Genomic DNA, 26,466 nt, shown 5'->3' on the forward strand with positions numbered 1-26,466 from the left:
AATCACACTGTACAGCCGTGTTGTATTTATTTATTCTGATAAACAGAGAACCACACAGCTCATGAAATATATACCATAAATAACAAATGGCAGTAGTTCAAAGATACATAATATTTGAAAAACTATGTACATGTTAAGTCTCTACCAAGGGGAAAAAAAGTCTCTATCAAGGAAAGATGGAAAGACATGAACTTGAAATTATTAATGAAATATTTTAGTTGTCCCCCAAACCCAAATCTATATTTTTTGGCATCTAAATTCAACACTGATCTCAAATCGGGTGTGTGAAAGGAAGCTTTCTAATGTCTTCCTAGGTCAGCAGGGAAAGAATATCCCTCACACCTACATCCAGCAGCTGGGCTTCCTTCCAAGCTCATCTATGATGAAACTGAGTAACCAGGATAACTAGAGTTTCTGACAAATCTTTAGGACTGCTTTGTCATCACCAGCTGTTCCCAGACATGATGCCCAGCTCTGGGTCCAAGGGGCTATAGGGGCGGGAGAGGGGAGGGTGGCAAGATGGTAGGAATGAGTTGGGGCAAAAAGAGAAAGAACTTAGAGATGAGTGAGGCACATGGTAGTAGAAAGGTTCAAGTAGGGTCAGGACAACCAACCAGGTGACCATAAAGGGTCAAGTTTCCAAAATCATCCACTGATCAATATGAGAAGAAAGGAAACACAAAGGAAATACCACGTGCTTCGATTACATTCAAATCTATTCTCCTGTGGTGGTTCCTTGACGTGGGAAGGACTGCTATAATAGAAACCAACTGGATTTTCAAGGGCAAGAGACTTTGCCACTAAACAAGATGATGTCATTCTTCCTGATGATGAAAAGGAATGGGTGATCAGCTCTGAACACCCTGGACTCTGGGAGCTGCTTTTCTACAATGTTACTTCCTGTAGCAGCAGTGGCCTCTGTACCCTCCTCAGTGACCTCTATGTAGGACTTGTGCACCATTTTGGACACATATAGACGGCCTCCTGCAGCTATACCAGACAGATCAGCTCTGGATTCATCAAAGATGTCTTTCAGCCCCAGGGCTCTTAAATGATGTTTGATTTCATAATTCTTCTCTATCTTGAATTGAGGAAGAAACACCTCAACATACTGAGAGCTCATTTTTCTTGGATTGGTCCACTCCATTAGATTCTGAAAGGTCAGCCTGTTTTCAATCTGCAGGAATATTGAAAAGGCAATTCAGAACCATACGCTTAAGAGACAGATAAAACACCAACCACAAAGATAGATGGTTTTCCGTAATTATCCTCTCCTGGATATTTGCATGTAAGAATGTCAGTGGGTTCGGGGGAGTCTGAAAATGGGAAATTATTAACACAGTTCAAGCACTCTTTAACAAATCATGTTTAATTCGCTCTGCTATGACAAGGTGTGGCTTACTTGTATTTCGAGGCATTTCTGTTCTAGTCCGCATATGAACAAATATAGCCAAAGTGGAACAGTGGGCAGGTGAAGGAATTAGGGTAGCAAGGATCATCAGAGGGAGAAAGGAGCTCAGTGGTCATTTAAGCCAGTGTTTCTTGACCATTTTCCATCATGAAAGTAATAGGAAATGGTAATGTTTACATAGCTTGCAGGAATAGCCAATGGAACCCCAGGGGGCCCAAGGCAAGGAGCCCAGAGGTCTAGCCTCCAGGGTTTATTTAGGTGATCTGTACCTTCCAGTACAATTACCTACACCATCTGGGGGGCTTGGGTCCAAGTCAACTCTCCTACTCAACACATGCAACAAGTGAAACTCAAGACACTGTAAGAAAATGTGCTGAATTGCCTGGCTGGGCACCTCAGTTACACAGCTAGGAGCCCATGGCTCTCTTTCCAGCACCACTGCTGCCCCAAACAATTCACAAGTGGAGCTCACCAACTCCTGAATACTGACAATTGATCAGAGAGACTAGTCCAGACTTATACAGGGAAGATTTTTCATGCACATTATTTACAAATCTTATAGGTAGATACCTGTTCTCAAATTCAGTCTCACTAGAATCCTAAAGAGCTTTTCAGAGCTATCCTTATCAAGGATCTAAATTTATATAATAAAATTTTGTCTAATTTAAATTTTATGCATGTAAGTGATCCAGTTTATAGTTAATCTATAACAATTTCTCATTCTGAATTCGAATTTTTCCTCATTTAACTCACCATAAAGCCAAATCCCCATTATTTAGTTACATAGGGTTATATAGGTCTGTAGGATAATGTAGGAATATAGATTTATACTAAACTGACCCAAACATCTTTAGGAAAATCTATTATGGAAAAGAAAAAAGTAGACAATGAGTAAAAGAACAAATCTATCTTTTGAGTTATCTGCTGTTTGTTTTATATGGGCTACTTTTTCTACTACTGTGGATTATTTGGAATCAAAATCTAATTGTGATAAAGATTATCAAGTGAATTATTTTTTAAGATTTTATTTATTTATTCATGAAAGACACAGAGAAAGAGGCAGAGACATAGGCAGAGGGAGAAGCAGGCTCCCTGTGGGGAGCCCGATGAGGGACTCAATCCCAGGAACCCCAGATCCTGCCCTGAGCCGAAAGTAGACCCTCAACCACTGAGCCACCCAGGCGTCCCTCAAACGAATTATTGACCTAATATGAGTACCAATATTTTATATTGTTACTTTAGATTTATCAATAGCAACGTTATGACATTCCTCTTGCTGTTCATGTCAAAAAACACAATTACAATGAAACTAAATGAAAATTGTAATGCAAGAATTCTTACAACCTGAAATTTTTAAGTGGATGCATAAAAACACAATCAATAACATCCTAAAAATCTCCTAATTCCCCAGTGGTGAAAGTGGTAGTAGCAACTTACTTGGGATAGGTCATTCTCAGGCAGCATTATGTACATGCTTATGCCACCATGATACTTGAGCTCAAGAACCTGCATGGGTGGGTCTCTAATGACAGACAAATTGAACTTCCGTTCTTGATGCATCATGGAGACTGCTTTCCCAGGACACTGAAAGTCAAGCCGCAAAAAAACTTTTATAAGCCCTCCTTATTTCATTTATACAATGAAAATGATGCTTCAATTTTTGGTTGTTCCTGTAGATTTTTCCTGACCTGCTGCCAAGCAGTGGTTCACAGCTCAGACTTTGAGATTAACTGCCTGAGTTTAAAACTCCCAGCTGTGTAACTTTGGGCAAGTTACTTCACTTCTCTGTGCCTCTATTTCTTCACCAGTATAATGAGGGTAAAACTAATCTCTACTGCATAGAACTGTTGAAAAGATTACATGAGTTAATATACCTAGCACTTGGTACACTGCTTTGCACTTAGTGTTTTACTTGAAAATGTTTATATAATAAGTAATGAATAATCATTAAATGCCATTATTATTTAAAATGACCACCATAGATTTTTTTTTTATTTTTATAAGACTTCATTCTTAAATTGTGTGATTTGGATAGTACTGTCTGTATTTTACTTCTGATGAAAGAAAAATATCTAGAGTATTCATAGTAATATTTATCACTCATTCAGTGATCTTTTATTTCCACCAGCTCTCAGCACTCCTACATCTCAAATTTCTGTTGTGGAAAAATGCAGGAAGAATATTTCAATAAATAAAACTAATTTTAAAAGCTAACCTGAGTTTTTCTGCCTCAAAAGGCTGAGCGATTGAAAGAAACTTTTGAGATCAATTAGTGGAATCACCTCATTTGTGAAAATAAGAAGGTCTATAGTGCTTGAGTTAACTTGACTCCAAAGCCTTTGATGTTTCTACTATTAGATTACTGTGTACAAATTGGTAACCACACAAACACACGCACACACACACACACACAAGAATATATGTTTTATAAAAGTTGGTTAAGACTGACACTTGGAAATGTGTAACTTTACTAAACATAACTTCTTCCTTTGTAAAAGGACACACATCCTTGCTTTGCCTCAGGAAAATCATTGATATTAAATGACTGGAACTATCCACCCCACAGTTAGAATTACAAAAAACTAAAAGCACACTTTTGTCATATTTTCAAGTTGATGACATAGGCATCCAAATATTAGAATATTTTTAAATGAATCCATATTTTATTACTTTATTACTTTTCTCAAATTTGAATGTATTTAAGAAATATTGACTTATGGGACACTTCCTGCATTATCAGGAAAATAGGTTGTATTATAAGCAATTCACCATAAAGCACTGGTAAGCAGTAGAAGAAATAAGTAAAGAAATGAGGAATCTTTCATTTGTCTATATAAATACCATAATTTCTGCAAAGGAATACTATTGGCAAAAAAAAAAAACCACTTCTTAAATTAAAAATATTTCCATACCTTGGGAGATTTGAAATGACAATTTAAGGTTTCATTCTTGCTGAAAGCCAACTCCCACTTGCCTTTGAAGTACACGGCATTCACCAGCACCATTACAGCAGAGGAGCTTATGCCATCTTCTTGAAAGACATTCCTGATTTTACCTTTGGAAAAATAAATGGAGAAAAAAATGTTAATTTTTAATGTAATTTTTATGTTTTATATTTTTAGACTTATTTATTTGAGAGAGAGGCAGAGCAGGGGGAGGGGTAGAGGCAGAGGGAAAGAGAATCTCAAACAGACTCCTCACTGAGTATGGATCTCACCACTCCGAGATCACAACCTGAGCCAAAATCAACAAGCAGATGCTCCATTGACTAAGCCACCCAGGCACCCCATTAATGTAATTAAAAAAAAAAAAGACAAGCTGAACATGATATTTTCCTTATGACATAATTCTAATAATAACAACGATATTAGTAATAATCTATGAACAATCACTCCATCCAGTACTCTCTGAACACTTTATGTACAACATTTGGTTTAATCCTCACAAAATCTCTATGAGGCAGGCACTATTATTGTTTTCACTTCTTGTTGAAGAAGATGGAACACAGAGAGATAGAATAATTTATACAACATCATATAACAAGAAAGTTACGGCAAAAGGATTCCAACCCAGAAAGACAATTCCCCAAGGGCCCTCCTTGCTGGTAAGCACCAAACTACCTTTACTGCCCCAATGAGATCACAGCCCTCCAAATATAATTCAACTCCATTCTGTTGGGCTAATTACTTCTTTCATTCTACATTAAGATTTTTGCTGGATGTCAAACCTACTCTTGATACTTGAATCATAACCATGAAAGGCACCATCCTTGTTCACAGTCCAGCACAGGGGAGGCAACAACCAAACAGCCATACACACTGGTACTGCAGCCATGTGCTCAGGGTGCTGTGAGAGCACAGATTAGGGGCTCCCATCTCTGGCTTGACCTTCTGCTGGAGCTGAGGGCCAAGGGGAGGCAGAGAGAAGCTGCATATAGTAGAGGCTGTCTATTTAAACACACGGAAGCCTGGAAGAGCACAGCGTATTTGGGAAAATCCTAACTCATTCTGATGTATTAGGGAAAGTAGTGGTTGGAAAGGTTACAGTCAGTGACCAAATAATGAAGAGCCTACATGTCTGGTGGTAACTTTGGATTATCCTGAAAGCAATGGAAAATGATTATTCAGGATTCATTGTAAAATAAGAAAGAACGCCGTCATGATGGGTCAGATTTCTCTTTCAAAAGGACTGCCCTGGTATGTGTGGAGGATGGGGAAGGGGTGATAAGACCTGGGTGAGTTTTTTGGTATGTTGGCAGCATTTTGAAGTGTTCCCCCCAAATGAGTATTGAGAACAAATGCTTATCAAACTAAGAATAATTTTAAGATATATTTGCGTGAAAAAAGAAGGAATAGAAATAAATAACTGGTCCAGATGGAAAAAGGTGTTATCAATCTGATACCCTTAAAAAATACACACTAAATAGAATTCCATTCAGTTATTGGGAAAAGCAATGGCACAGTGTCAGTTTGTGAATAGTGTATTTGAAACTTGTGGTGGCTAATGGTCAAAGTAATCCCCTACTGAGGTAATGATGAATGAACAAAAGGAAATTGAGACACTGTATTCTTGTTCCCAGTTGTAGTATGTTGAATGTTTACCTTTTAAGAATGCAAGTCACATGTTTCATATTTTTGAGACAGAACCAGACTCAGCAAATACAGGTATATTGTTCTGAGTATAAATCCGGATCAAGCCTTAAGTAAAGAAATGGCCAGGCTTATAATCAGTTGATTATAAAATACCGTATCTGTTTTGACTCAAGCAGAACATCAACTGGAAATCGGTTTTTAGATGTATGAAAGACACTTACCAATAAAGCAATGTATTTTTCATGAAAGGTACTACCTTTGCCACAAATAATATTTTGATAAATGAAGAGGCTTTTAAAATGAAAGATAAACTATGCATCTTTTAGAAGAAGCAATGATATAAAAATATATTTCACATATAGTAGGATGTCATAAGTTCAATAAACTTCCTTAAGAAAAAACAGCAAGATACTGGATTGATCATTATAATGAAACATTATGGTGTGGTCACTGAAAATAACGTTCTATAGTCTTCTAGTCTTTGTTCACTACATAGGTATAAGATATTGAGGATAACTGGGTAAATTATTTCAGCTTGTCACTAATGGATGAAATGGTCATAATGAAGTCAATATTTGTTTCATAGGATTGTTTCCCAATCCAATGAGATAATGTAATAGATAAGATTTCTGAAAAGTATAAAGTATGCAGATTATTAAGATACTCAGAACCACATTGTGGACAAATATGAAAGCAATTCTTTTTTATTTAATAATATATTTTATTTAACCAATACCTCCCAAATCATTCCACCTTATAATATATATAAAAAGCTACTGAGGATATGTTTACATTCTTTATTTCATACTTGTTCTATGCAATTAGATGGTCATGAAAATTTCAAAGTAGTCTGTAAAAATGTGGGAGTTAGAGTATGAAGAAAAAAATCTAGACATAGATGTGAACATAGGCTACAAACATAACTAGGTCAACTTATGTGCATGAGGTCAAGGACTAGAATAAAAAATGGGAAAAGGGGGGATCCCTGGGTGGCTCAGCGGTTTCGCGCCTGCCTTTGGCCCAGGGCGCGATCCTGGAGTCCCAGGATCGAGTCCCGCATCGGGCTCCTGGCATGGAGCCTGCTTCTCCCTCTCCTCTGCCTGTCTCTCTCCCTCTCTCTCTCTCTCTCTATCATAAATAAATAAAAATAAATTAAAAATAAAGAAAATGGGAAAAGGAAACTGAGATTTACTGAGGTGCTAAAATTGTGAGGAATTTTTGCTTCCCATTTTTCAATGTGATTAAAAAACATATAGCATATTTACCATCTTAACAGGTCAGTTGTATTAACTATATATGCCTTGCTGTGTATCACACCTTCGGAACTTATTTCATCTCGAAAAACTGAAACTCTAAATGCATAGGACAACTCTCCTTCATGCACCAGCCCCCAGACCCTGGTAAGTGCCACTCTATTTTTTTAGTTGAAGTACAGTTAACATACACTATTATATTAGTTTTAGGTGTACAACATAATGATCCAACAGTTCCATACATTACTCAGTGGTCATCGAAGTAAATGTACTGTTAATCCCCTCCACCTATTTCAACTCCCCCCCACCTCCCCTTTGATAACAACCACCTGCTTTCTCTGCATTTAAGTCAGTTTTTTGTTTGTATCTTTTTTTTCTTTGTTTTGTTTCTTAAATTCCACATATGAATGAAATCATAATATCTGTGTTTCTCTGTCTTATTTCACTTAGCATTATACCTTCTAGGTCTGTCCATGTTGCTGTAAATGGTAAGATTTCATTCTTTTTATGGCTTAGTAATATTCCTTTCTATCTATCTATCATCTATCTATCTATCTATCTATATCAAGATATATATATCTTCTTTATCCACTAATCTATTAATAAACATATGGGTTGCTTCTACATCTTGGCTACTGGAAATAATGGGGCAATAGCCACAGGCATATATTTTTTTTTTCAAATAAATGTTTTCATTTTCTCTGGATAAATATCCAGTAGTGGAATTCCTGGAGCATATTGATAATTCTGTTTTTAATTTTCTGAAGAACCTCCATACTGTTTTCCATAGTGGCTGCACCAATGTGTCTTCTCACCAACAGTGCTCAAGCAATATTCAATAATAGCAACCATTACTTTGGATTAGGAGGAACTGTTCCTTGCATATCTTACAAAAGACTTCCAGCTGTATTTTTTAAAGATTTTTTATCTATTTATTTGAGAGAAAGACAGCAAGTGTAAGAGAACAGTAGCAGGTGGGGAGGGGCAAAGAGAGAGGGGGAAGCAGGCGCCCCCTGAGCAGGGAGTAGGACTTGCGGCTCTATGCCAGGACCCTGGGATCATGACCTGAGCCAAAGACAGACACTTGACAGACTGAGCCACCTAGGTGCCCCAAAACTTCCAGCTTTAAACTTGACTATTGTTAGTATTCACATATCACTGACAAATCTTATAGAAAAATAGGGTTGCACTCACCATGTGTCTCATTTTCAACCCATTTATTAATTTTATATCTGGTATCTTCTACATCATTTGTAAAGTCAACTCGTTCCACTTTGGCATTGTATAATTTTTCAGCACACTCAATATAGTCCTATAAATATAAATAATTACAGTTCTATAAGTAATACACAGTTCTTATAGTCATAAATCACTATCAACTAAGCATATAAGAAATCTGTTTTTGAACTCATCTCTTCATTTCCACCATCTAACTCAAAGACTCATTCCTCACTCAAAGATGAGGAAATATGACTAGAAATATGAAAACATGGCTAAGACAGGAGCTGGAGAACCTGAAACTGAATTTGCACAGCAAGCATGCTATTTGAACTTATGTTTATTAGGGGGAGGCTGGTTAGGATTACATCTAAAGACCACTCCCTTGGCTTTACCACTGCTTTCTCACTATAAATACTTCAACAGTGTCTTAGCTTATCTTTCTTGCTTTTGTCACCCCCTTCCTACTGAAAACATTAAGAAGGCTTTCAGGCTACTTCTTGTACTTAAAAAAAGAAGCTCAAGCCCCTGGACTTTGCCTGCACTTGAAAGAAAGATAAAAAAAAAAAAAAAAGAAAGAAGAAAAGAAGTCAAGCTGATGAGAACAAGCAGAAAAGGTGAGCACTCCAAACAATAGTACCCTCAGAGGAGTAAGAGGATCTTTGCACACTCAGAAGACCAACAGGAATTTGTGCTGATGGAAACATGTGTAGAAGGTGGAAATGGAGCCAGGGCAGAGGAAGAGCGAGAGTGTCTTATTGCCTTTGACAAGGAGGTTTCATTTTATTTTAGAGTAAGTTATTTAAAGTATTTAAACAGAGGAATAATATTTAAATGTACATTTCATAAAGGGGACTCTGAAATCAGCACAGAAAATAAAACTGATTGGAAATAGAAGGACTTGTTAAAGTGTCCTTATAGTTTATCCTGAAGGGTGTAAAGAGGTCCTGAACCGAGGCACTAGCAATTTCCAGGGTCATGGGGAAGACAAGACAAATGTTAGAAATGCACTAGAAAGTGGAACTAGCTCTTTTCTTATCCCCTACCCTTCCATTTCCTTCTTGAACCATTCAGACTCAAAGCCATAAGGAGGGGCAAATCTAGATAGGTATACATCTCAGGATGGGGAGGACCACTGTGGCAGGGCTGGATGGCATAGCCCCATCACAGTGAGGAGCCATTCAGCACAAAGTTTTAGTGGCCAAACCAGATGAAGAACACATTGCCTTGTCAGGGAAGCCCAGCTCTGGAATTCAAGTTCAGGCAGAGTCCTGAGGCATCCCTGAGGAGGGGAGTCCTTAGGCAGATATTAGATTTTAAATAGTGTGAGATGGGCATCCATGTAGGGTGTCAAAGCACAAAAAAGTGAGAGTGACATCTCTGTGGTAGGCAGCTCACCATGGGGTGTGGGGGATTAAGTGGAGGGAGGAAGTATTCTCGTGGAGAAACAGCCTAACATGGAGGGGCAGATCTCTCATGGGATGAAGAAGGTGTTTTCACACTGGGAGGGGCAACAACATCAGTGATAGGAGATTGGTTACATAGAAGGAGGTGGATCAAACAAGTAAATATATAAGAATAATGTCAGCCAGACTTCTCACTATTAAAGAAGGGAGATAAACAAACATAGGAAGACAGAAAACAAAAAAAATGAACCCTGTGGTGTATTAATGGAAATTGGTGATACCAATAGGAACTCGTGAGTTTCATTAGATACAAGTAAAGAGATGAACACGCATTTAATATATGCATGTATCTTCCTTAAAAAGAACTAAGGCTCTTGGAGAAATGGCTGATTCTAGGACTAAAACAGGAAAAGAAGATGAGATTGGAACATCTCATGGTGCCAGAGAGTGCTCAAATGAAGGGGGCCTATCAAAAAAACACAGATGCCAATAGAAGAAATAATTTGAGCATGAAAATAATATGATGGATTATAACCTTTTGGCTAAAACAAAAGACACCATGGGTCCATATTGCTATAAATAAACAAACAAATAAATAAATACGTTTTCTCAAGAATGAGATATTTACACAGCCTGAAAGCAATTCCCTACAAAATACTTAACAACAGGGGAAAAGGAGGAACTTCACAACAGTGAAACCCAGCAGATATCTGTGTAATCACATAATCAAAGATGGCAGGACAAGCAATGGGATAAATCAGAATCCTGCTGGTGTGCAATAGGGATAACACAATAAAACAAAACACTGGATGTTTCCATCAAATCTGGTGCAAGTGTTAGCTAATGTTATGGCAATAATCCTTGCACAATATATAAGTGTATCAAATCAACATGCCATACGCTTTAAACTTATACAATATTACATATCAATCATATTTCAGTCAAACTGGGGAAAAATGGAACTCTAATTATGAAAACACCAAACAAACCCACACTGAAGGGCATTCTAAAATATAACTGGCCTAAAACTGGACACTGTGAATATCATCAAAAGTGTCGAGATCATGAAAGTCAAAACAGGCTATGAAATGTTCCAAATTGAAGGAGACTAAAAGTGAGTCAACAACAGAATATAGTGCATGACTCTGACTAAATCCTTTGCTATGAGGGGATGATGTTGGGCTGACTGGTAAAACTCAAAAGGATTAAAAGATAAGCTGATACTAATGTAAATTGTTAACTTCCTGATCTTGATGGTTGTATCGTGATTATGTAGAAGAATATCATTTTTTGTAGGAATTACATGAAACTATTCAAATATGATAAAGCATCTCAAATGGTTCAGGGGGGGAATGTTCTTTCTACAATACTTGCAACTTCTATGTGAGTTTGAAATTATTTCAAGGGACGCCTGGGTGGCTCAGTGATTGAGCATCTGCCTTTTGCTCAGAGTGTGATCCCGGGATCTGGGATCGAGTCCCACTTCGGGGTCCCTGCATGGAGCCTGCTTCTCCCTCTGCCTGTGTCTCTGCCTCTCCTCTCTGTGTGTCTCTCATGAATAAATAAATAAAATCTTTTAAAAAAAAGAAATTATTTCAAAATAACTTTTCTTTTGAAAGTAGAAGGAAAACCTCTTAGGTCTTCTTCACTGATGCACTATGAAGCTCCAGGAAAGGGAAAAGTCAGAGTTGATCAAAATACTTGGTAAGTCATTCACTGAAAGAGAACCCAGGGGTTGGAGAATATGTGGGGACAGGAGAGATGGTGTGCTGAAGAATCCATAGACCCTGAGGATTTGTAGTAGCCAGGTAGAGAGATGAGCATAGCACTCAGGGTGAGGAATGATTCATCATACAGCCACAGAGAACTGTGGAGGTATGGAGGACAGAGTCAAGGAACTACACACTTTCAAGTTGATCACCTCTTCCCGGGTAAAAGAGTAGACTCAAAGTGTTAGAGGTCTGATAGCAGAACCCTAAAGAACACCAGTATTTCAGAGATAAGTGAAGGAATAAAGATAAACAAAGGAAAATGAGATGAAGAAGAAGGTAGAAAACCAGGAGAAATCAATGCCATAGAAACTATGAGAGGGGAAAGTTTCAGGGAGCTCCAATAGTGTTGAATACTAAAGAGGCAGGTAAGACCAAAACTGCGAGGTGCCCATAGCTTGGTGTCCACTGGAAGCCATCAGTCACCTTGGTAAGAGCAGCTTCAGGAGAATGTAGAAGGTAGAAGCAAGTGTGCAATAGCTAGAGTAGTGAGAGAGGGTGAAAAAAATGGATCCTGACTAGATTTACCACTCTGAAGAAATTTGATTTTTCAAGTTTAGATTGTCAGACTGAGAAACACAAAAATGGGAAGAGAATCATGGGGTAACTTTAAAAAAAAAGGAGAGAAAATTTTAGAAGATTTGTCTCTGGAGCACATTTATATGCGAAGACAGTAGAGTCACAGAAGTTCAGGAAAAATACTGATGGAAACATATCACCAAGAAACTTGGGTGGGGAGTGAGGTGGCAAGAAGAAATGGAAAAATTATCCATTAAACAGTGTTCCCCCTGAAAATGAAGGGAAAGAGGAAAGGGAGCCGGGTGTGAGTTGGGATATGGATCACCCATGATGGTCTCTGTTTTCTTTGTCAAGTAGAAGACAAGTGGAGATGGGAACATATTGCTTAAATAAGAAAATACATTATTCTGTGGTGAATGTGCTTCTACCTATAGAAGAGAAGCTGGAATACAAAACAACACAAGTCTAGGTTTTTTCTCTATATACAGTCTGTTCCATGAACTTCTATCATATATTCATTGTTAAGAAAGAGCCACACTGTGTCTCTTTAAAATTCTTCCATTAATTTTAAGATCAAATTGCCCATCCAGAACTAAAATATTTATCCTATGTATATTACAACATGTATTTTCACTTAAGTACTAAAGTAAATTCCTATTTTTAAAAAGGGGGGGGGGGCAGCCCAGGTGGCTCAGGGGTTTAGCGCCACCTACAGCCTGGGGGCCTGATCCTGGAGACCAGGGATTGAATCCCATGTCCAGCTCCCTGCATGGAGCCTGCTTCTCCCTCTGCCTGTGTCTCTGCTGCTCGCTCGCTCTCTCTCTCATTAATAAATAAATAAAATCTTTGAAAAAAAAAAAAGTTTGGGGATCCCTGGGTTGGCGCAGTGGTTTGGCGCCTGCCTTTGGCCCAGGGCGCGATCCTGGAGACCCGGGATCGAATCCCACGTCGGGCTCCCGGTGCATGGAGCCTGCTTCTCCCTCTGCCTGTGTCTCTGCCTCTCTCTCTCTCTCTCTTTCTGTGTGTGTGTGACTATCATAAATAAATAAAAATTTAAAAAATATATAAAAAAAAAAGTTTGAAATTTAAAGGTGCTTGTGCCAAGTATGGAAAGTCTATTTTTGAGGTGAAGACGACAAATGATTGTAAAATTAGGACCGAGTCAAGTGTTTGATCTTGGCCAGGCAGACAGCAGTGAGTGTGCAGGTGGTCCCTTCCACTGGCTAGTCACCCGTGGAGCCCAGAGCAGCAGTTCTGAGGAGCACAGGGGTGTCACCCTGAGGTCTCGGGCTATCCCAGATGACCCAGACATCCACCCACACACCGGAAGGCCGTGGTTGACACCCTGTTGCTGTCGTAATTGTGATGACCAGCGGAGACAGGATGTGTGCTGAAGAAAACCCATGGACATTTCCACCAAATCCCATGGCTCCTGGTCCTCACCTGGGTTCCCACAGCCCTGGGCCCTTCTCCTGCCCCAGGACCAACCGGATGGATCTAACGCATCAGAGATCTAGAGCTCATGGCACAGAACTAGTTGAAACTGATGGTGGCCACAAGGGTTTGTTGGGAAACTGAGAGAGGCAGAAGAGCTTTCAGTAAGTGTTGGGAGGAATGAGAGAAAGAAATTACTGAGCACCCAGCTGACTGCTGGGCAGCACTGAGAACACCTAGCGGGGCTGGGAGCCCGTGGCATCATGCTGGTGAGCACACACAGACACACACATAGCACAAGTGTTGGGTAGTGGGTGGCCAAGGAACAGCTGCTGGGGGAAGTCATGGGACTGATCCAGATGGGGCTTTGCTGGGGGAAAGAGAGAGCTGATACGTTGAGAGACGACAGAGCGATCAAAAAAATTGCATAACCCGCTGCAGCTGAAGAACAGGTAGGGTGGGGCTGAAATAACGAAAGAACGAAAGAACGAGAAGCATGGAATGATGTGGCCACTGAGGGCAACTCCAGCTGTAGATTTCAGGAGTGCAACAGTTCTGGGTGTTGATGAGTTTCAGGGTGTGGCTTGGGCATTTGCTACTGTAGTGGTATAGAGGGAGGGTCACTGTGAGCACTGTGACTGTGCTCACAGCTGGGTGTCCTCTTCAGCGTCCCTGGGGTAACCTTCAGTTACCCAAAATGATGGCAGAGCTGGGGGGCAGGAATGGCCATTCACAGAGGTCCGACCAACCAAGACAGATGTAGCACAGATTTGGGGAAGAGGGAGGAGAAGGTAACAGAGATGGTGGTTGGGTCTTCTACATACTTTTTGTAAAGAGAATTCACACATTATTATTATCTTCAGCAATTCTATTGGACTCATCCATACTCAAATATGAGTAAAAAAACTGTTACACAACCAAAGGAAAAATACTTGGGAGATGATCTATCTTTGCACTGGTCTGACAACCGAAAGTTGACAATAGTTACATTTTCAATGCAAAGTAGTTTTTAGAGTAACTAACTGTGTTTATAAAGGTTTGGGGCGGTAGAAATGGCAGTGTCTGTTTTCCATGTTGGTGATCGGATGTCACCCTCACCGTGCTGGGTGCACACACTGAGTGCCAGATAAAGGAACATGGAAATGTGCTATAAATAGTAACATGACATACACATCACCCTCCAGGTTAAAAGAGCTAGCAGTCCCTCAGGGACTCTGCAGCATGTGTGGGAAAAGAGGCACAAAATGTGCAGCTGAACACAGAGGGTGGCCCCTGTAAAGCTTCGGTAGGATTCCTTTGGAAAGATTAAAACACAAAGTGGCCTCATGCTTCAGACTTGGCCAGCTGCCAAAGGGTTTGGGAGTGGTGTAGGAAGGCAGAGAATCCGTGTGGGTGACTGGAGAGACAATAATGGCTGGGTGGAACACAGACAGCTGGCCAAGAGGCAAGTGGAGATCAGCCCAGAGATGTCATGAAGCAAAGCTCTGTGGTCGTCTGACAAGTGGGGAACTCAAAGGGAGAAGAAGCACGCCCAGAAAATCATGGCCCTTGCATCTGCTTCAATAGTACTAACCTGCCTGGTCGCCCCAGCGATGGTGGCTCTAAAGCGTGGGTTGAGCCCAGTGGCGTGTAGGGTGTGGTCTGGGTCGCACTGGTCTTTGGGTGGTGAATGCATTGATAACACAGACACCACAGAGTAACACGAAAACTGCCTGCTGACCTCGAATGAACCAATCCTCTGCCTTCCGCCCTCTTCTCTGCTGCTGGCTGGCCTTATCCTAAGTCCCACACAAGGGGCCCTTGGGTCAGTGATCTCACTGCAACGTTACTGTTGGCAGGACAGATGAAAGCATGGCTGAGAACAGAGGAGGGGGACACAGCCTGGGGATCCACAGCCATCCCAGGAGACACGAAGCTCGGAGGAAAAGCTGTTTCCTCTGCTGCCCACAGACAACCCTAAATGGGTTGCTTGTTCCTCCCACCCGGTTACAGCTCCGCATCACCGCCAGAGGACAGGGTGTCTTGGGGTTTGGAGCCTCGCAGTCTGCTGACCCTGAGTATGGGGATCACTTGGCTCAAGTGAACTGCACTCTGAAAACAGAGTGATGAAATTTCGAAGACATCTGGGAACATCATTAGCAGCTATAAAAAAAAAAGAAATTCTAAAAAAAAAAAAACCTCCATTGTAAGGCTCCCTAGAAAGACACAAGTCCCTCTGCAGACAATGGATTGAACGAGACTAGTGTCCAGAGAAGAAATCACCTATGATGCGGGAGGCCACACTTACCTTATGAAAGTCAAACACTTTTTCTGCAAAAAGACCATTGACAATGCTGAGCTCGTAATACCTATGGGACGTGTTTATATCAGAGAGGACTCTTTTCAGCTGAGATTGAAGTCCTGGCTGTTATTAAAAAGATTCATAAAAATGTATTACAGGACTGCAAATATAACCGCACTCTTACTTACACAAGAAATAAAACATGTATATTATACCAGAAAAGAATTGAAAAATTATGATGCTTGTAAAAGCAGCAATGCTACCTATATTTACAATTTCTGGCCCTTTCTCATAATAGTATCTGTAATCAACATTAATTAAAAATTTTACCAAAATAATTAACCTTAGAACAAAATTGTTAACAGCAGATAATCAATTTGCCTTGTATGTATACTAAATAGTTCATTTTACCAGTATAAATTGGCTGTGAATATCAAAGGATAAAAGCAAAACATGTAGTGCCACACTATCTTGCCAAAATCTGACCAACACACACACACAAGTATTGGTAAATTAATAATTAACAAGATAAATTATCAAAAATCGTACTTAAGATGCCACACTGTGGAAATCTGAGTGAGACATAGCCCTTGGCTTTGACAGGACACTAAGCATAATTAACTACATCGGTGAGATGGTAATTTCTCTAAATTTAGTCTCACATTCTTTTTTGGCATGTTGTCTTTACCTGAGTGTTAGAAGAGCTTCCCCATCCTGACGCTGTGTTGAAGTGAAGCATCTGCAAACGGGGAGCAAGGAAAGCAGTTAGCAGGTCCTGCTCCACAGTAAGGGACCCCACAAAATAAAGTAAGAAAGAGACTTCATGGTCAATGATTGTGTTTGTGTGTGTATTTGGAAGCACACAGGGCACACGTGACAGGTGCAGCCCCCCTATTGACTTGGTTAGGACACAGATTATTCATTGGGGAAAGTGCCACAAGCTGGCAGAGGTAATAAATCGATGGCTACAAAACGGATTGTGCTTAATAGTTATTTTGGTTTGCTCATTCTGGTGGAGCAATTTAACAGTTACTCACTGATTAAACCTAGACAAGGATCAAAAAGAATCAAATAAGAAATTTTATTTAGCTACGTGGTGGGCAAGATTAAGGCTAAATACGTAGGCATCAAGACATAAAAGGGTGACGTAGTTACTGAATATCTAGGAAGTCCTAAATGTGAAGCTAAATTGGGACTTGAGAGATGTAATTTAAGATCCTGCGACTATTTGAGGAAAAAATAAAGAAGATCCTGCGATTATCTGAAATTAGGTAGTTTTAGGTTTTTCCTTTTCCAACGTGGCTCTCATAATCCTATTATTTTAATAATTGCTATTCTGCTCAAGCTTTAATTTTCTATTGCACTTTACCTGAATTTCCCCAGGCCCTTACATCCATGGGTTCTGAACTGCAAAACAGCTTCTCTCCTAGGAAGTGATAAAGTGTGCTATGTATATGGTAGTCATTTATGCAACTGTCTGGAGCAAACCGAATGTGCGCTGCCCCCCCAGATACACAGACACAGCCAAGATTTTCTGTAGAAGGGTGTAGGTTTTCTTTAAGGGGTCATATGTGCCATATTTGAAGCTAGTGGGAGGCAGAAGGAGGGAAGGAGGGAGAAGGGGTGAAAGACCACTTTGACACTGGGTAAAGAAATCATGTATGGGAATTTAACTAAGTCAATGCTGCTATCAGTGCCTCTGTGGGAGCAATCAACTTCAAGACTTCAAACCCCTAACTGACAGCACCATCTTATTGGCTAGGAAGAAATGGAACAGCTCAGTAAGACATATGAGGTCGTATGAAGACTAGGAGTGTCACTATTAGTCTTAATAGGTCACAGAGAATTGGAACCTACCTCAGTTTCTACATCCTCTTACTCTAGAATAATAATTAATATTGAGGTAGAGTAAGAGATAAGGCAAAGGCAACAAGGCAAATCTGATATACAAATTAGTAGTCAATTTAAAATTCACTGGTGGGGTCTTTGCAGGCATTGAGACACCATCCTTGGCATCCAGATGTCATCCCGCCCCGCCTCCAAGTTCTATGCCATTGTGGAGCATGAAAAATATCAGGCCCCTTTCTCATTTTGCCTTGGCATTGGATAGACTGGTATTTAGGAAAATTCAGAAGTACCAGAAACATAAAACATCATGGTATAGTGTCAGGACTCAAAAATGCTGTCTTTTCAGAACTAACTCTTGTGAAACCAAGTTTATAGTTGGTTTAACTCTTGTGAAACCAATATTATAAAAAGGTATATGAATGCCCAGAAGTCATTCTTGTAAAGTTTTTGAAAAAAGATTCAACAAGTATAAATATTTACTATCGTTCTTTGATCATTTCTAATTTTACTCTATTTTGATAATAATCTAGTTGTCTCTTCTGATATTCCTGATTGGCTTTTAGTAAACTGGACTGGTACAATATTGAGGCGATACGTATATATTTTTATATTTTCAAAAATTCTAAGCTATTAGACATTTAACAATAAAACTACCATGACTAGGGCACCTGGGTGGCTCAGTGGTTGAGCATCTGCTTTGGCTCAGGTCATGATCCTGGAGTCCTGGGATCGAGTCCCGCATCAGGCTTCCTGCAGGGAGACTGCTTCTCCCTCTGCCTGTGTCTCTGCCTCTCTCTGTGTGTGTCTCATGAAAAAATTAATAAAAATCTTTACAAAAATAAAAATAGAAACCATTATATTAGTGTAAGCAGAGGTGTTTCTGTTTGCTGCCAACCCTGTTTTACCAGAAGGTTCACCAAATCATTTTCCATAAGCTATAAAACAAAACCCTTGAGGTCACTAATTTAGAAGAGGGAAAAAAGGTTTCTTAGTCTTTATTTTACTTGGTTTTTGGTTTATTACACAAGGGCATTAAGTTGATTTAAGATGTGGAGTTGGGAAAGGTAGTTTGGATAAGAATTTTGAACTTTGAAGAGTTACTTGTAGATATATGTTTCTGGCCAAGAAGATGTGGATATGCATTTTTGAAATACACGTTACATCTTTCAGCTAGGAGACCCTGCAAAAACATGAGAGGTGACGCTACACTGGGTATGGGAAGCCATACCCCTTACCAAATACCACTTTTGCCTGGGGCCTTTGTATCAAGTAGTGGTCCTGCCCTAGCTCTAGCACCTTATAATTTTGATAAGGACCTTGCTATCTTTTTGCCAACTTATTTCTTGAAATGACAATAGAGCCTATGTTTGGTGTTTCAAGGCTATGACATATATTCCTAGTGTTTCAGTCTTTAAAAAAATAAATAAGGCTTGGTTTTTCCTCCAAAAATAAAAAAATTAAAATAAAATAAAAACCATTATATCAAAATAATAAAGTAAAGTAATATTAAAGCTAAATGAAAAAATATGATATGATCCTGAACACAGGACCTTATAAATAAATAAATATACTTTTCTTCTCTTTTATTTAAATGGCAAGTAGCTGGTATGTCACTTTAACTCCACGGAACCTCATGCATGCCAATTCTGGATTTCAATACTATTATCCAATAAAGTAACCAGGGCTTCACTGAGAGTAGGTAACCTGGCCTGTCTTGAGCCAAGAAAATTCAGGACAGGCCCAGAACATCATGTTGTCAGTTAGCAAAGATTTAGTCATCTGAAAGGATTATTTTAAAATGACAAATTTAAAGAGATTTCTACCGGCCCAACTGTGACCATCTGAGCATCAAAAGCAAAAATGACCACTGGTCATGGTAACACTTAAGAGAGACAGATGGATGGATGCATAAATTATAACTAAATTGACTGAGTTGATTGAGGCTGGATATATATATATATAAACCCATGGTGTCAAGTGTCAGGTATTGCAAGGAAAAACTAGCTGGGACAGGATTGGGGGGCTGTAGGGGAAGGCTAACAATTTCCAAGAAGGAATACTGCAGACAACTAAGTATTTGTACAAATGAATTATACGAGTGTTTTGGTCTCTATAGTTGCCATTTTTCCCCTCTTACATGTTTCTTATACGAAGTCATAATAGCGAGGGTTGTGAGAAGTAACTCAGGAAAGGCACGGACAGTAAAAAGAGCAGACCGTGATAGGAAAGGCTCTTTGAATTCACTGTGACCCACCCCCCATGAGCTATTGACTCAAGTTCACATGGCAGCTGGGGGGCAAGGAGACCTCAAGAAATGAATCAGGCAATAGCCTGAGAATGTTCCTAATCTGAAATCATACAACAATAAATAACTGCCTTCTATTGTGTTAAAGGCGTGGGGTTTCGTCACAGGTGTGGAGCCGATCCATCTTTGTCTAACATACGGAACAGGAACAACCTGGAAACTATATGTTAGGTGGATACCACCAAAGCAACCCCCACAGTTTACAGGTAAGGATCCTGAGGCCCACACGGGTGAACTAATTTTCCCAAATCAGAATTTGGATCTAAGTTTCTAACTCGCAGACCAATGATCTGTTTCCATGACATCAAGTTGCCTTACTAGGTTCTAAAACATTATGTATTTATACTAATGAATGAATACATTTTTATGAGTTGCTAAGGTTTTTCTTTCCCAAAGGCTTTAGATTTGTTGATCAAAATCCCAACTTTAAAATAACTGAGGCTCTTCAATAATGTACTTAGGGCTGCATCTCAGTTTGGCGGCTTTAAGGCAAATAGTTCTCAGTTGTGGGTTGATTCTACTTCATGGGGACGTCTGGCAATACCTGGAGGCACTGTTGATTGTGACAGGACAGAGGTACACTAGTGGTATCTAACAAGAAAAGGCCAGGGATGCTGCGAAACCTTCTCCGGGGCACAGAAAAGCCCCTCACAACAAAGAGTTATCTGCCTTAAAATGTCTGTAGGGCCAAGGTATAGAGACTCTGACTTAGGAGATCACCTTGAATTTGAAACATAGCTCTGCCACTTACTAGCTAAGATGGTATGGGAACACACAAAATCCGGGTAATAGTACCTACGTCAGTGTTATTGTGAGCAGCAAATAAGGTACCCATGGAACCTATCCCACAGCCTAACACTGATGAAGTCCTCAGCAGTTAGTTGTTATCAGCTCATTAAAGGTGCTCAACATACTGTGACTGGGAATCACTCCAACTCTTGGAAAAATGGCATTCTGAGACTCTGCGGTTATTTCCCTAGCAACAAATATTCACTGAGCTATCCAGAGGGAGAAACAAATCGCCCTAGCTTAAAGTATCTGCACGAACAATCTTCAGCAAGTGCTTAGTTGTGAAAGGTTGCAACGCAGACGATCTTCCCCTAGCTCTCTTTTATGAACTAGAATATGGGGGGAACCAGTGGGCAGGAAGGGATGATAAAGACCAGCCTAGGCCTGGCATCTCACCTTCTACTGAGCTACTGCAATTCCATGACTGTTTCACTTCCTTGCACAGCATGGTTCAGGGTAGTGTACATGGGTTAGTTAAAAAGTACTTTCTAAAGGTATTGATGACAATGTGATAACTGTGCAGGCAGGCTGCTATTATCTGGAATGTACTATTATGTCTTTGGTACCCAGGTCACTCATATTTAAAGTGGACTTCATTGGTATCTTCTTGTTCTTCTTTCTTATCTACTTGACTACTAATTTATTTATTAGGTAGTGGTTTCCCAAGCTTTAGTGTGCACCTGGGAGTTTATTAAACCACAGATTGCTGAGCTCCATCCCCATGGTTTCTGACTCAGTGGGTCTCAGGTGGGGCCCAAGCATCTGCATTTCTAACGAATTCTCCAGGTGATGCTATGCTGCTGGTCTAGGAAATGCATTTCGAGAACCACTATACTAAAGAAAAGAATCAAAGCGACAGTTCTGAGTATGTTCCTGTTGTCTCTCATCTCAAAAACAAGTGCTACGAGCAGTGAGACTTCTTCACACCCGGAGAGGGACTCTTTGAGATGTCTTCATTTACATGGGACCATTGCAGTAGAATATGCTCTTGTAGGAAACAATTGGCCCTAAACGATTAATTGCAGAAATCATGGGTGGTGGCATAATGGAGACTGACCTTATCAATCTGGGAAACACAATCACCCCGTGCGCCCAAACGGACCAGGGCCAAGGCAGTGAAGATGCTCAGGGAAGAAAAGAACACATTTTCACTTCCTTGATTGTTATCCATCTCTCTGAACAGATTGAAGCAAAACTCTGCATTTGCTGCAGCAAGGGAGGCCATTGTGGAACGAAGTGCCACCTAGAGAACAAAGACAAATGGAATGAGTTCCAATGACATTTTGGGTGATATGATGGTTTTTAAAAATCATTTCTTTTTATATTTGAAGCTTCATTTCTTCAGTCTTGGATGTAACCGTCAAATAACTTAAAACAAAAAGAAAAATTTCCCTTGGTCCAGTATCCTTGTTACCAACACTAAAACTATCTCTTCTGCCAACAGCATCATGAGACACTCATTTTGTTTTACACCAATACTCTTTCGTGCAGTGTTTCTATGTTTCTGCCTATGCTCTCCCACTCACATCCAGGACATATTTCCAGTTCTCCTTGATGTGGCATTTCAATCATCAGAGGCATCTGAGAGTTCTGTTTTCAACTCCTAAGCAGACATATTCCTGGGTTCTACCGTTGATCAAATCACCCCAGCTTTCTAAGCTGAAATAGAGCAAAAGTGCTCTTTGCACTAAAACAAAGATTAGAACATTAGACAGTCTATTAACAGGACTATAGTCCTTGCTTTCTAAATCTTTAATTTTAAAAAATGTTAGCATTTGGAGATTTAACACATAATTTCCTTCCTTCTCTCTAGAATAGCTGCCATTCATGCGCTTAATCATATACCTTAACTCTTTTTAAGACTGTCCTAACTTCAAGTATTATGCATCTTTGATCCTGTATTTATTATTTTCACACCATTTTCTAACTTTTTTGGAATGTAGAATGTAATTAACCATATTACATATCACAAACATGCACAGGACTTTCCAACACAGAGGTGTCTTTTACTGGAGAACCTGAGGTGTAACAGCAAATTTACAATCCAGGATGAAAATAAGACTGTCTTCAAATTCTTGATAATGTTTCTGAAATATAGAGGGCTGCCACCAGCATGAAATTCTTCAACAATCCGCCTCGGCATTTCTCTGCACTTTTTTCACAATACTCAAGTGATCCCAACACCAAAGGTGGGGTTGTCTCAGACTGAATGAATTCATATGGATCCTCTAAATTATTTTCCTTGAATGTTTTGTGATATTATGCCTAATGGTGTGGCAGGTTCTAAGAGTCATGGACCCTTATGGAACCCAGTCCTAACCCCAACCTTGTTGGTAACAGTTGTGTGACCAGGGTCAAGTCTTTAATTTCTCTAAACTTCTAAAATGCATTGTATTAGGTAAGATGATCAACCTACAGGACAGAATACTGTGTGTCCTTCCACCCTTACAGGTGTAAAAGGACCACACCATAACATCAAAGCATTTGGGAGTGGAAGGTGGGAGCAGGTACGGAAAAGCAAGAAGGTCAAGAGGAGGGAGATATGTGTGGCTTGAAAGAATAATATTCTAAAATCGTTGTTGTGTTGATTTTGTTGAAGTCACAAAAACTTAATGCCTTTCAAAGTTACAAATGACATTAAAATAAGTTTTGAATTTTTATTTTATCGAATGGAAACTTGAGCTTAAAAACAAATGAGAAACAACCCTAGTATAATGCCTGACCCATTGTGGACAGTCAATGAATTGAATGAAACTGCTCTATATTCTTTATTAATTCGTAGTAAATTTGTTCTTCCTAAAAGACCACAAATTGGACATTTCCAGAGTGTTCCTGAGGAATTGTATTCTTCCCTTTGGAATTCCAAGCCCTGAGAACATCATTGAGGCACAAGGCCAAAAATGATGCTGTTTTGCAAGGTCAATTTCATCTACTTTCGTATAGGTCCTACTCTTCAGTTATGTCCCCGGAAATACAGGGTGAAAAAATCATTCACACTCCAAACCCTCTTCAGTCCGAGAAAGAACATCTACTGTTTATTAATAATTATCCAGGAAATTTAATGATTTCATATCAAGTCCATGAAAACTAGAGGGATGAGTAGTGGCCGCTGTGATTGGAGAACAGGAGAAGCCCCTTCTAGTAAAGGAGAGAAGGAACCAGAAAAAGGAGAGGACACAGGATGAAAGATGGAAGGCAGCTTTATCCAGCGAGTGATATGTCAGGGACAAGGCCTCCAAACTTTCCAGGAGTTCAAAATCACATTCTACATTGGAAAAATAAGTATTGCTTCTAAGAAAATGTTTTTAAATGAAACAATTGAAATTAGCGAATATAGAAGTAAATATATTTAAATTGAAACATTATTGACTTTTATATTAAATTTTGTACTCATAAGAAGTTTCTTACTTTTAGAGAGAAATTGTATGCTACATTCTCTGTCTTCAAACAGTTTCTAAGACTTCATATTGTTTGCTGAAAAGCATAGTAAATGAAATTAATCACTCTTGGGAAAGTAACTTTAAAAGCAAAATTGTAATAATCATTTCCAAATATTTACAATGAAAATTATGCCTTATGGAAGATTGTGAGTTTATTTCATATATTCTATATAATTTATTTGATATATTTGATATACTATATTCAATGTAATTTGAATCTTTAAGACCTGCAAGATTTAAAAATGACCCTCTCTGGGGATCCACCTGTGTGGCCCAGTGTAGTCTGGAAGTTACTTGGTTAGTATCATATCCCAAAGTACAAAATTTCAATGTACTTTTCTTTGGCCAAGTCCCAATTCTTGGTGCTTTACAAAAGTATCTCTTACTGAGGCGCCTGGGTTTAACAATGGGTTAAACGTCCTACTCTTGGTTTTGGCTCAGGTTGTGATTGCAGGGTTGTGGGATCGAGTACTCTATACTCAGCACAGAGTCTGCTTGGGACTCTCTCTCCCTCCCACAGCCTCTCTCTCTCTCCCTCTATCCTCTCACTCTAAAATAAATAAGGAAATCTTGAAAAAAAAACTTTAATAAAAAGTATGTCCTACTATTTTACCCTCTGGGCAAAGGGGGAGCCCTTTCATGTTTTTAAAAATCATTCCTTCAATCATTTTCTATGTAATAACTACAAATGTTCATGTTCTAATTTTTTAATCATCCTGTTAACTTTTCACAAAGCTATCATTGTACTGAAGAAAAGAGAAACTACACAGGAATTTGTTCATTGAAGTAACTGAGTACACATTTTTATGAGTTAGATAAATTTTATGGCAGAGAAACCATACTAGACAAACAAAAAAAAATGATCTGAAACTTTCCTAGACCGTATAAATTCTTAAGCAATGACTTTTAAAATGATAAACGGTACTATATCATAAGTCTTTAACATTCCTGTACAGGCATGTTTATGCACTTTGAAAAAAAAATACCAAATAGTATGTTCCACTTCACATAATTGTTTTTATCTTTCTCTATGCAGGTGTACTCCAGTTCCCAGAATGAAAGCAAGATTCTTTCTTTCTCTTTTGATATAAAATCTAAATCCCACTGGCACATAGATAAACAATATTTTAAAGGTGCCAAATTGAACTCCAATAAAAGAATATACAATTTTTTTAAATTTTTTAAAAAGATGTTACTTACTTTTTTATGTTCCTAAGTTTCCATCAGGTGACAGATTAATAAATATTAGCATTAATACCAAAACTGTGATTTTCCTTTCTCCTCTAATTACTTTTTATTGCAACTTTAAAAAAATAATAAACAAGTACCAACAGAAATAAATTAAGTTCAAACAAACCATGCACAAGTATCTAATAATTTGAGTCCCAGTTAAATAACTAAACAAAATGGAAAAGGAAAATAAATTATATTAAGCTACAGAAGGCATCAGTATGATACCACCAAGCATGCCATTGTCCAGACATAGCAATGAAGGAAGGTTCTTTTCAAATCAGGGAAGAACTTGGCTTCAGATTAATTTTTTCATCCCACTAAAAACATACTATATTCTTACATTCTTTACACAAATATCTTAGTTTAAAATACAGATATGTAATTTATTATTTGCAAGTTAACACAAATTAACAAAGATTCATGAAGGTTTTTAAATCCCAAATGTCCGACGTGAGGATCTAATACCCCACAGGAACCCAAAGCTTATTTGTTTACTTCTGGTCTATTTAAATTTAAGAAATGTTTTACCCCTTCCTTCTTAGAGTCAACATTTTTTTATGTCAAAACAAAAGAATACATACGTTCTCACTAAATCTTTTTTTAAAAACTAACAAAAGGCAAGAAAAATAATTTTGAAATAAAGCATGGGAAAAGCTAGAGACAAAACAAAATTTAAAAAACATGAAATCATAATGGTATTTCATGGACCTAAGCATACTACACCTGATTGATAAATTATGTGCCTTAAATGTTTGATCAAAATATTACCTAATCCAAGGGTTATTTTGTCTGTACAAGGAAAAATAATCCTATTTCATGGTACATTATTGAAGAAAAAAAAACCTGTATTTACTGAATTAAATAAACATTGGGGGAAAAAAACGAGTAACTACTATCGAGCATGCTTAATTTTTATTCTTATCATAGAAGTCAAATGTAATGCTATCAATAGTTACTTCTCTACAGAA

The 26,466-nt window shown here is 38.8% G+C and overlaps 1 protein-coding gene across 4 annotated transcripts in view; it reads right to left on the reverse strand.

Moving 5' to 3' along the window:
- Nucleotides 1–10: 10 nt before the first annotated feature.
- SERPINB7 (serpin family B member 7) overlaps nucleotides 11–26,466 on the reverse strand; it is a 56,583-nt gene continuing 30,127 nt past the window's right edge. For 2 of the 4 annotated variants that reach the window (XM_035709778.2, XM_025422075.2), the window contains exons 2-9: nucleotides 24,234–24,299; nucleotides 21,883–22,068; nucleotides 16,572–16,622; nucleotides 15,890–16,006; nucleotides 8,451–8,568; nucleotides 4,324–4,466; nucleotides 2,849–2,995; nucleotides 11–1,177 (exon numbers count right to left, since the gene is read on the reverse strand). In XM_035709778.2, coding sequence (XP_035565671.1) covers nucleotides 779–1,177; nucleotides 2,849–2,995; nucleotides 4,324–4,466; nucleotides 8,451–8,568; nucleotides 15,890–16,006; nucleotides 16,572–16,622; nucleotides 21,883–22,050 — 1,143 coding nt within the window. In that variant the 5' untranslated portion in view covers nucleotides 22,051–22,068; nucleotides 24,234–24,299 and the 3' untranslated portion in view covers nucleotides 11–778. The remainder of the gene's footprint in view (nucleotides 1,178–2,848; nucleotides 2,996–4,323; nucleotides 4,467–8,450; nucleotides 8,569–15,889; nucleotides 16,007–16,571; nucleotides 16,623–21,882; nucleotides 22,069–24,233; nucleotides 24,300–26,466) is intronic. The other 2 variants (XM_025422076.3, XM_025422074.2) reach the window with 1 other exon arrangement.

This window comes from Canis lupus, chromosome 1, assembly GCF_003254725.2.
Source record: "Canis lupus dingo isolate Sandy chromosome 1, ASM325472v2, whole genome shotgun sequence".
Lineage (NCBI taxonomy): Eukaryota > Metazoa > Chordata > Mammalia > Carnivora > Canidae > Canis > Canis lupus.